General features: G+C 44.1%; 1 protein-coding gene across 1 annotated transcript; it reads right to left on the reverse strand.

Moving 5' to 3' along the window:
• Positions 1 to 5,764: 5,764 nt before the first annotated feature.
• Positions 5,765 to 11,583, reverse strand: LOC122782136 (basic salivary proline-rich protein 3-like). Its single transcript, XM_044046349.1, has 4 exons — positions 11,539 to 11,583; positions 11,012 to 11,069; positions 7,330 to 7,406; positions 5,765 to 6,607 (listed from the first exon to the last, which is right to left on the reverse strand). The coding sequence occupies exons 1-4, from the start codon at positions 11,581 to 11,583 to the stop codon at positions 5,765 to 5,767; spliced, it is 1,023 nt and encodes a 340-aa protein (XP_043902284.1).
• Between the last annotated feature and the right edge of the window lie 821 nt (positions 11,584 to 12,404).

A 12,404-nucleotide genomic window follows, 5' to 3' on the forward strand; every position in this document is an offset into this window, starting at 1 on the left:
TATTGACGGCGGATCCCGGGCAGTAATAGCAGTAGACAAGCTCTACGTCAACGGTCAGTTATACCGGGACAAAGAGGTAACCCCCTGGCTCTACTAAACACACGGTAAACCGATATATCGCTCACATTAAATCAATACAATAAAACCATAATTAAATCCACACTCACATTATTCCTTCGCTCCTTCATTTAATCCGCCACTAAATTCACAATCACTGCACATCTCCGTAGCGTACACCAAGGTAAAAAAGAAGACGGTAAGAATATTGTTGGACTTTGGTTGGTTATTTCTATCACTGTATCCCTCTATGTGTTTTTCATGTTTATGTTTTTATGTTTTTCTATGTTCATGTATTTCTAGAGTATACTATGTCACAATCGACAACATGTATCCTGTAATTAATGACCACATCAAAACGAGGCCCCTGCATACAACAGCACAAACGCATGCACTCTCTCTCTCACACACGCACATATACATGCATACACATGCTGAACACGTAAACTCACGCACATATGTACATCCACATACAAGCTGTAGTATTGCAGTTTATCAGACAGACAGACGCACACACATGCACATAATACACACACAAACACGTTACAAGCACGTAGACACATACACACACATCCACATACAGGCTGTAGTTTCGCACATAGGCTGTCAGACAAGCACACATGCACACACACACATGCATACACGCACACACATACCCTATCCTAGACAACAGCACTCACACATAGGCTGTCAGACAGGCACACACACACACATACTTACATGGGAACACACACACCCTGTGTTGAACATCAGCTTGTGCACATGCACAGAGAACACACACAGGCTACACTAGATAAGTAGATATGGTTAATAAGATGAATACACTCAGGCTTGTCACTTGGAATGTGCGTGGAATTGGCTCGAAACATAAAAAAACTTAAAGTCCTCAACCACCTAAATAGTCTCCAAGCGGACATTGTCTTACTACAAGAGACTCACTTAGCTAAGTCAGATTGCCAGCTCACCTCATCACAATTTCCCCACATATACACAGCAAGCTACAACTCTAGACAGAGAGGAGTCGCCATCATGATTAATAGAAAATTAAACTTCATACATAAGAACACTATGATAGACCCAGAAGGTAGATTTATAATACTTCACTTATTAATCAATAATACAAACTTCTGTATATCTAACATATATGGTCCTAATGTTGATGACCCCTCCTTTTTTCACACGTTCTTCTCCTCACTGTCCACTCACTTAGACACAACACTGATAATAGGAGGGGACTTCAACATGGTACTCAACCCAGAACTTGATAGGCTCAGTAAGGCAGGAACAACACGGAACTGGCAATCAACAGAAACACTTAAACAATACATGAGTGATTATGGTCTTTGTGATGCTTGGCGCTCCTGTCATCCAGCTGATAAAGAATACACCTTCTTCTCACCTGTACACAATTCCTACTCTAGAATAGACTTCTTTCTCACCAACAGCTCAATTCTATCAGACGTCACAGACACTTTGATTCACCCTATCACCATTAGTGACCATGCACCAGTTTCACTAAAGATAACTAATAAGGCCATCACACCACCAATCAGAAACTGGAGATTTAATACATCATTACTAGATGATCCAAATTTCATCAAATACTTTGAAAAAGAGTGGTTAATTTTTCTAGAAACAAACGACCTGCCAGAAACACAACCAGATGTCCTCTGGGAGGCAGCAAAAGCAGTTATGAGGGGTAGAATAATCTCATACTCCTCATTTAAAAAGAAGAAAGAAAACCTACTGGAATTAGAACTACAACATAAAATAAAAACATTAGAGACTGCCTATGCTGCATCCCAAGATGAGAACCTGCTGAATAATATAAGAAAATTAAAACTTGAATTAAACAAAATAATAGAAAGGAAAACGCAGTTCCAACTGGAGAGATTACGCTTGGAAAACTTTGAACATAACAATAAATCCAGTAAATACCTAGCTAACCAACTTAAATTAAACAAAGAAAAAACAACTATCCACTCTATAAAAGACCCAGACGGTAAACTAACCCATGCACCGGAAGAAATAAACAAAATTTTTAGAGATTTCTATAAAAACTTATACTCATCAAACAATAACTCATCAAGTACAGACATAAACACATTTTTAAACTCCATAGATCTACCAAAACTTAATAATGAACAGGTTCATTCTATGGAGTCCCATATCACAATAGCTGAACTAAATGAGGCCCTACACCATATGCCAAACAGGAAAGCCCCAGGACCAGACGGATTCCCAGTGGAATTCTACAAAACATTCTGGTCCATACTAGCACCAACATTCTATAAAATGATAATAAAAATCAAGGAAAGTAACACTCTCCCCACACACATAAATACAGCACATATCTGTCTCCACCTCAAACCTGAGAAAGACCCGTCAATCCCATCCAGCTATTGCCCCATCTCACTCATAAACGCAGATCTTAAAATCATCTGCAAAGCCTTAGCAAGGAGACTGGAAAAAATCACCCCCTTCATAATTCACCCAGATCAGACAGGATTCATTAAGGATAGACATTCAACTAATAATACACGCAGATTAGTAAATGTAATAGACTACTGCACAATTAATAAATTTAGAGCAGCAGTGGTTTCACTAGATGCAGAAAAAGCATTTGATAGAGTAAACTGGAAATTCCTAATTGCCACAATGGAAAAATTTGGATTCGGAGAAGAAATCATCTCCTGGATCAAAATTTTATACAGTTCTCCCATTGCCTCTGTCAGAACAAATGATCAAACTTCTCCAAGCTTCACTCTCCAGAGAGGCACCAGACAAGGCTGTCCACTCTCCCCGTCACTTTTCGCCATCTTTATCGAACCACTCGCAGCGGCTATTCGCACAAACAAAAATATCAAAGGTATTCAAACAACAAAACTACATCACAAAATAAGCCTCTATGCTGATGATGTATTACTTTTCCTCCAAAACTCACAAAGCTCTCTCTCTGAGACTATTACACTTCTTAATAAATTCTCAGCCATATCAGATTACTCGATAAACTGGGCAAAATCGATCATCCTACCAATCAACCATGACTTCAAATCATCACCATCCTGTCCTCTGAAATCTGGAAACATTAGATATTTGGGTGTAAATTTTTCCTCCAGGCTGTCAGATCTAGCACAATTAAACTATACCCCACTACTTAAATCAATAGAGGATGACCTCCTACGATGGAATTCCTTACCTATATCACTTATGGGAAGAGTTAACACCATGAAAATGATGATCTTACCAAAAATCAATTACCTGTTCTCAATGATTCCAACTAAACCCTCACCAATCTGGTTTAAATCCTTAGACTCTGCCACCACAAAATTCCTCTGGAAAACCAAACCAGCACGCATCAGTTTAAAAACACTCCAAAAAGCAAAAGCCTATGGTGGTCTGGAACTTCCAAACTTCCACAACTACTTTCTTGCAAATAGGCTTCACTATGTCCAAAAATGGTTCCAACCCAAACCACTGGACAGTCTGTGGCTAGACATCGAACAAACACTCTGTAATGAAATTAAAATCTCCGATCTACCATTTATAAGCAAAACCATTAAACAGCATCAGTGCTTTAAAAGCATAAATATAAATACCTCCTTGTCAGCCTGGTGGGAATTTATCAAACTCACTGGGTCCTCGCATATCCCATGTAAATATACCCCAATCTGGAATAATCCAGACATACTACGGAATAAAACAACACTAAAACTCAAATCATGGCAAGAAAAAGGTATAAGGCACCTGGAACAAATTCTTCAAGATAACAAATTCATCCCATTCCATAACTTAGTGGAACAATATGGCATTAACAGCAACACGTCCTTTGATTATCTACAAATAAAATCTGTAATCCAGACGAGGTTTAAAACCAGTAAATTGGATCTAGAACTACCTCCAATGATCAAACAATTTCTAAACCTTATGTCTCCCAAAATGGTGTCTAAAACACATGCACTATTGACTAAAAATGATTGCATAATCTCTTTACCAACCACAAAATGGGAGGCGGACCTATCCATCAGCCTAGATGAAAATTTCTGGTTACAGATATCATCTAACACATTCAAATTGATAAAAAATCCAGACCTACAACTAATACAATACAAAATCTTACACAGAACACACTACACAGGACAAAGGATGTTCAGAATGGGGCTCTCACAATCAAATATCTGCACAAACTGCAACGAAAACACAGCAGATAACTACATGCATGCTATATGGCTATGCACACCGGTGTATAACTTCTGGTGTAGGGTATGCGAGGACCTCTCAGCATGTCTCGAATACACCATACCACCTTCCCCCACGCTATGCATACTGGGTGATTTAAACGTAATACATATAAACATGGAAAAATCGCACGTATTAATCAACAGCCTAAGCATCGCCAAGAAAACTATCCTCTTGAACTGGAAAAACAAGAAAAACTTAAGTTTAAACCAATACAGAAATTTAATTTCAGATCACATCTCTATGGAGAGAATGTCTGCTTCCATAAAGAAACAATTACCTATATTTGATTTGACCTGGACACCTCTAATTGATTATATTTCCTAGGGCGGGTTGGTGACTGTGTCTTCCCTGGTCGGTCCGTGGTGTTGCGGGCCGTGCATCTGGGGTACTGGGGATGTCTGGTGGTCTGTGTGGGTTGGTGGCCCTGGGTCTACCGTCCCTCGGTGGCTGTGGGTCTGCCCTACGGGGGTCGGGGTGGATTTGTGGGGGGGCTGCCACCTTGGCCTGGGGGGCCCGTGGGGGTTGGGGGTGGTGGGCCGTGGGCTGGGGCTGGGCTGGCGCCGCACTGCGGGTGGGGGTAGGGGGTCTGGGTCTCTGTACGCTGGGGCCTGCGGGGCGCTGGGGGGTGGGGTTGGCCCATAGTGGGGGGGGGGTGATCCTCCCTGGGTTCTGCCCTCCGGGGTGGCGGGGCGGTACACGCTGCTGTGCTCCTGCTGCGCTCTGGAGCGGACTTGTGCGTCCTCCGTCCCTTGGGGGGGGCATGGTGGGGGGCACGCGGGGGGGCGCCTTGCTTTGGGGACCCTTGGGGTGGGAGATGGGGTGGAGCGTGGGCCTGGTCTGGACTGTTCCTGGGCTGTGGGCGGGGCCGGGGTCTGAGGATTGCTGCCGTCAGTAATGCCGTGATGGCCTGGGTGTGGGTCCTGCCTCGTCGGGGCTGGTGTGCTCACCGGGGTCCTACCTTCTGGTCGGGTGTGGGGGTATCTGGTCCTCCGCCCCGGCGGCGCTCATGGGATGCCATGGCGTGTCCCTGGCCTGGACGGGTTGCTCCCTTCTTGGCCGGGGGTGAGTGGGAATGGGACATATGGCCCTGCCAGTCAGGAAGCTGGCAACCTACTTGGGGGGGCACTCTTGCCCACCCCCTACGCCCCCCCCCACCGCAGATGATACATCTAAACACACACATCTAGGGCACCGGGGGGTGTGTGGCTGAGATGGTGGGGAGTCGGGGGGTGGGAACATCACATGATGGGGCCACTCTCCGTTCCCCCGATGATCTGCCACCCTTCCCCAAATTTTATCGCATGTTAGACATTAGGGCCTGGTGGGCGAGAGACACGTCGACGGCCCCACTGTCTGCCAACAGTGGGACGCCCGTGCCACATCTCCCTCCGCCATTTTAACTACACCCCAGATACCAACATACATCGTATCACACACCACACACATGCACACACCTCCAAATCAATCACCGGTGGGCTGGGGTGGGGGGGGTGGTCGTGGGTGCACTCCTGAGCGCTCGATTCCTGCCCACCCCCTGGCCGTGTGGGGACTGGCGGTCTGGGTGGGGGCAGCAGTGGTGGCCATGAGGCGTCGCTGGACGTGGGGGATCGGGTCCCCTGCGCTCGGTCTGGGGGGTGTCCGGGAGGCATGGTTGTGGCTCATCATGACGCACCTCCCTGAAGGTACGGTGGTGGGCGGCAGTCTGCCTACCCGGCGGGGGTCGTCGGCGGGCGCAGATGCTCCTGGATGTTGGGGGACCCCTCTCCGGGGCACCGCGGGGTTGGGCGCGGCGGGTCCTTGGACCATTGGCCCTGCCTCTACCTGGGGGGTCTGGACCGGCTCGGGGGTCTGCCTCTCTTCTGTCTCTGGGGGCCCCCTTGGCTGGTGGCCCTACGTGGACCTCCGCCTGTCCCTCCCTGGGCTGGGGGGCGTGCGGTCGGCTTCTGGGGGGCGGTGGGGGTGACGGTGGTGGGTATCTGGCCGTGCCTCCCTGGTGGGCGGTCTGGGGGGGCTCTGCTCCCCCCGGTGGTGGGCTGGCCCTGCCCTTGGGCGCTGGCGGGCTCTGGGTGCGGAGGCCCTGGGCCTCTGCGGCCTGCCTGGGTGTGGGGTGGTTCGGCCTCTGTCCGTGGTCTTGTCGCCGCCGGCCCCCTCGGGTCGACCCTGGGTGGGGGGGGCTTTCCCCCCGCATTCCTCCGACGGGCCCCCTGCGGGGCGGATGCGTTGCTATCCTGGGAGTGGTGGATGTGGGCCTCTCCTGCCCGGTACGACTACTGGGCGCCTTAGGCGCCTGGATGATTTTCGGCCGTCGCTGGGGACGGACCGGACATTGGCACGGTCCCCCACCCCAATTCCAATCATACCTAATGACAACTCCTGCACATATACACTGATATACACGATCACACACACACACACACTAACACGCTAAGATAAATTAAATTTAACTGATATAACTGTTGTAAGCCCGGACATACTCTCTTGATGTGGTCATTAACAATTACTATATAAACTGTACCTGAAAGTATGTTCTGTATACGCTAAATAATTTCAACTGGAAATGAGTTTTATGTGTGAATCAAATGACATTTCCTTCTTTCATGTTTATCAAAGGTAAGTGAACATTAATGAATATCAAAGCTCCATGATACCATAATAAGACTCTTCCAGCTAGCACATGAACAAACTATAACGCTGTACAACAAATACAGGAACCACTTTACAACACACAACTTTTTCAAGATGGCCAAAAGACAAGAAGCAGAAACCTTCCCATCACCAACCAACCTTGTAGTCAGGAGGATATGTTTGAAACATTTCTATATTAAAACTCACTGTTGTCATTAAAATAGTTCTATCATGTTGTAAAAGTGACCTCTGCGTTGATCTTCATTTATCTCTTGGGCAGGAAATTATCTTTAATTCAAGCTAAAGTTGTCTTTATCATTGTCTTTATCATCACTTCAAACCTTCAAATCCCAACTACTCATCATGACCACCCCCCCACTGTCACCTCAACATTATGCATTTTACATTCTGAGGTGAGGAGGAGCCACTGCAGGTGCTGCTGATCACCAGCGTCCTCGGTGGAAGTAGGTCAGCCACGCCTCCTGCAGAGAGGGGAGAGAGCAGCACAGAGGAAAACTACAACAATAATAAAGATGGAGGTGAGAGTGATCATGGCAGTAAAGTGACCTTGAGAGTCTGAAAGGCACTTACAAATAACATTTATTATTGTCATCATTTATTGATAATAATAATAATAATAATATTGTTATAATTGATATTATTAGTATTAGGTTGATAATTAGGTTATTATCAAGGTTGCAAGTCATGACTCAAAACTGAGCACTCAAATTTAACTTAAGCTTTTATTCATTATTGAAAATGTATTTTAAATGACTTATTCAGTTCTATAGTTAGACAGAAATCATCAGAATCAGCCTCTATAGGTCATTAAAATATCAAACTAACATCAAACTAATACATAAAGAACAGTGAAGAGTATAATATGTGTCTTCTTTGAGCAACAAGATATTGAAGACTATAGAATATGGAACTAAAATATCAATGAAAGGCCAATTTAACAGCATTTATTCTGCTGCTGGAACACAAAGACACACATTTGTAACGTTTCAGAACCGATTGAAATGTGTTATGACTATGGACTCCTGATGCCCTCATGTGGCCTCTAGAGGTAACACACCTGAGCTTCATCAAACCCTCAGGACATGAAGGCAGATTACAGGATTAGGATTAGGACACCATTTGAATGATCAAGGGTGTAAGCAGTGTACAGGGATTTTGTCCACTGTGGAAAAATAATGTGTATTTCATGATCTACAAGTGAAAAATAAGACAAATGCTCAGCACAAGATACTGTACTTCTAATAACTTGGGGAGGAAGACGACACCCTCCTGAGGTCCTCCCTGTCAGGACCAACAGCGTGTCCACTGTGTCCCTCACCCTCAGGCACCACCACCTCCTAACCCTAACCCATACTGGGTCGGACACATCGTTTGCTCACTATGTGAAATGTTGTGATTCTCTGCTCTCCTTGATGGTGTCTAGAGACCTGAGCTCATGTACTGTATGTTGTGATCTGGCACAATACAAATAAAATTGAAACTGAATTAACCAAATCCATTTTGTGTTGTGTACATTCTGCCGCTCTGCCCCCCAGCCCTCCTCTGCAACACTGACTCCTCCCACATTTCAAATCCAGTAAAGTAAAACTCACCTGTCCAGGATGACCACACAGCACTTTTCATGTTTTGCATGTATGTACGGTGACCTTGAGTGTCTACAAAGGCACCAACATATAAAATGTATGATTAAATCTAGAAATTAAACTAAGAGACGATCACAAACTACAAAAGAAGATAACCCTAAATAGGGCTGTAAAGTCCCGGTCGACTGGTCCATTTATGAGTCAATACGTTCTGGTTCCACTCAAGTCGACATTTTGCCGTGTTAAGTTCATACAGTCAATGGTTAATTTGATTTCACCTGGAGGAAGTGCTAATGGGAGTGTTTTCAGAGCACCCCTGTTCCATAGGTAACAGCGTGTCTTCAGAGAACACCCCCCTTGTTTTCAGTATTTTGGATTAGCTCAACCCACAGGAGACAGATAGATCGTCCGGTGGTTTTATTTTTTCTGTTTTTTCGTTTAAACCAATTAAGGGCAAAACAGAAATACTATCGTTTTTCCAAATAAACGGCCCGATTTGAGTTATTTTGCCTTTTTTCTTCTGAGGAATGAAGTGAAAGACAGGAAGTCAGGTGACCCAAAAGTAAAAGCAAATACTTCAAAAATAAAAGCCAAGAGTAGAGAAACAAATAATAGCCAGATAGTTTTTTAGGCCTGTATACAACATGTATTTTATCTGTGTGTTTTTATCATACCTCCATGAAGGGAAGAGGATGTGTTGATAAATGGACTGTTTGGACTATTGAAAAAATAATGAGGCACACCCTTCAACACCCTTCAGTAGACCTGGCTTCACTAACCACATAGTTTTTCATCACTGTATCATCATCATCATCATCATCGTTCACCCTAAGCTCAGATTTAAACCTGCATGTCCTTCTGGCCTCATGCTGCTGTCATCTTCTGAGCATCTTTGACAGCTCACATCAGACAGGTATATCTAATGTAATGTTAGTTAGTTAGTTTTACTTAGTGTTAGTGTCACTTCCTGTTTTATTTTGGTAAGGAGTTTTCTCTACTTCCTGTGAGCACCTTGTCTGCTTTGTTCTGTGGCCTGATTCCCTGATTGTGTTTACCTGGTGCTCATTACCCTCACTCCCTACGTATACTCCCTTCTCCCACTTTCTGTTGCCAGTGTCTTATGTGCGTTAACAGCGTCTGCGCCGCTTCAGGGTTTGAACCAAGTCAGAGATTTTTTGTTGTGTAACTCTAGCTTATGTTCTTGTTTGTTTTCTCAGTTATTTTAAGCCAAGTTTAACTTAGAGTTTAGCTTTTTTCCCGAGCTGTTCCCGCTCCCTTTGTTCTCTTGTCTTGCTAAAACCATTCTTCTGTTTCTGGCCTCGTGCATTTGGGTCCAAGCCTTGTGAGAGTTTGTAACAGTTAATCAAACACATGACACTGCTATACACTGAGTGAACACTGTTTTATGACATTGTATCAGCCTGGAACATGGAGAGCACAGCTACTCACAAGATGTTTCTCCCTTTACACTCCAGTGTATTATAAGACCAAACAAGACATGGCATGGATAAACTTTATAATGTTAACATAATCATAGCCTATAGCACAAATGAAATTAACAACAACATAAAATAAGCTATGGCTGCAGAAAACTGACTTGGAAGGCAAAGGGAAAGTCATTTTCCAAGGTCTAAAATATAAAGCAGGCTTTAAATGCTGAAAATATTTAGTGATGTTCTGTGGCATAGGGTGCAATAGCATTCTTACATCTGAGCACTGCAAACTAAAAACAATGGAAGTCTCCAAATACATCGTGAGCTGAGACAATACACTGACCAACATCTCAGGTTGTCAGTGACTCAAACCTTAAAGACCTTAAAAAAAAAAAACAAGGCCACACATTTTAGTTTGTCAATATTCATCCCCTCTACTCAGAAGGTTTGCATAATGTAAACACATATGTATCATTACCACTATGAAACTCATTCACCTCTGTAATTTGATCACTGATTGACAATGAATAGTTTTTTTAACCTTCAAAACAAAGAATACGCATATTTTGCTCCCTTCACTCTACGGACAGCATAAATAGACAATTGAAAAATTACTAAATCTGACCAGCAGGTGTCGCCCTGTATCTGAATGTAAACATCTACAGGTGTGAAATGGTCAGTAACACAAATGATGTTACACGTCCAGCATTTACCATAACAGATTAAAAAAGAGACCATGCATGTTTTGGAAACCATTATTTACTCAGTTGACAAAGCAACAATAACACGTCAACAAAAAAAAAACATCAAGAACAACAATCCGTACTATATTAAAACAACACTGTGAATGAATACAGAACAGTCCAAATATGGAGCATATGAGTATGGAGACAGACCTGCTGATTATTGACATCATTGTCTAACAGTAGGCTTACATCTGGACACTGCTGAGCAAATTCCATTTCAGCATCTTCCTGGTCCTGCACACTCATAAAGGGGTTGGTGCCAAAGTGTGACACTCTGGTCAGGGATCCCACCTCTCGCTCACACCAGTCTGCAGCCACTGACACTGATGCTTCTGGTCAAAGGTAACTGGGGATCCCCTTCCCTAGAATAAGATATGAGGAATTATGTTACTGTTAATCTGGTCTAGGAACTCAAGCTTATTCCTGTGTTTACCATCATGCAATGAATTGCAACATAATTTAGTGTTCTACTAACCATGTTTCAGAATCATTTCCTCCTCCTCCTCCTCCTCCTCCTCCTCCTCCTCGGCCGGGTCGCAAGGGCAGCAGTTTCAGCAAGGGACCCCAAACTTCCCTTACCCGAGCCACATTGACCAGCACCGACTGAGGGATCCCGGGGCGTTCCAAGGCCAGAGTGGAGATGCAAACTTGCCACCTTGTCCTAGGTCTACCCCGAGGCGTCCTCCCAGCTGGACGTGCCTGGTACACCTCTCTTGGGAGGCATCCAGGAGGCATCCTCACCAGATGCCCAAACCACCTCAACTGGCTCCTTTCAACATGAAGGAGCAGCCGTTCTACTCCGAGCTCCTCCCGGATAACTGAGCTTCTCACCCTATCTCTAAGGGAAAAGCCAACCACCCTCCTGAGGATACCCATTTCGGCCGTTTGTACCTGCAATCTCATTCTTTCGGTCATGACCATAGGTGAGAGTACGAACGAAGATTGACCGGTAGATCAAGAGCTTTGTCTTCCGGCTCAGCTCTCTTTTCGTCACAACCGTGCGGTAAAGCAAATGACATTGAGATTACCAGCATTAATAACGCCTTAAAGATAGTATAAAAGATGCACAAAAAAAGTCCTTAAGCCATCGTCTTCATCAGCCTATCAACAACCTGCACCTCTTCAAAGACCAGAAGCTGAAATTGAGTTAAGGTTAAAAGAATTGCAACTAGAAGATAATCACAGCGTCTCTTCAAAGAAAAGCAAATGTATTTAACATGAGCGTTTTCTTTAAGAACTCCAACTTGCTGCTCTGAGCTCTTCTAGTGGTGCGTCGTGTCAGTTTGATGTAGTGACAAACATCAAATCAGAACCTCCAATTGCTGAGAAAAATGTTGAAATTTCCCTCATTTTGAACGAGTGGCTATCGTTTCAAATTGGCCAACACATGCCTGGCCTTTGCTTTTGCAGTGTTTTGGTGAGAAGAGCACAGGATGCTTACGCTGCTTTAAGCATTGAGGATAGCAAGGATATGAAAGGTTAAAGCTACTAAACAAGTAGATGCTCATATTTCTATGGTTAAAATACACAGAACTTTTCAGAAGTTAGTCAACATTTCACATCGCATTTAGAGGTTGACTGATAAATTGGTTGGGCCGATATTTGCCATTATTTTAATAACTGGCATTGGCGGATTAATAAATATAGACATTTTTGTGTCATTGAACCTTGATAAATATTGCTAAGTCACTGAAACT

Source organism: Solea senegalensis, linkage group LG15 (genome assembly GCF_019176455.1).
Source record: "Solea senegalensis isolate Sse05_10M linkage group LG15, IFAPA_SoseM_1, whole genome shotgun sequence".
Classification (NCBI taxonomy): Eukaryota; Metazoa; Chordata; class Actinopteri; order Pleuronectiformes; family Soleidae; genus Solea; species Solea senegalensis.

What these genes read in the sequence shown, in the direction of transcription:
- LOC122782136 (XM_044046349.1), bottom strand. Translation starts at nt 11,583, where the DNA reads ATGGGTATCCTCAGGAGGGTGGTTGGCTTTTCCCTTAGAGATAGG. An exon ending in GTGTCAGTGGCTGCAGACTG is followed by an intron (nt 7,407 to 11,011) that starts GTGTGAGCGAGA and finishes CCCTCTCTGCAG; the next exon opens with GAGGCGTGGCTGACCTACTT. An exon ending in GCTCCTCCTCACCTCAGAAT is followed by an intron (nt 6,608 to 7,329) that starts GTAAAATGCATA and finishes GTCCGTCCCCAG; the next exon opens with CGACGGCCGAAAATCATCCA.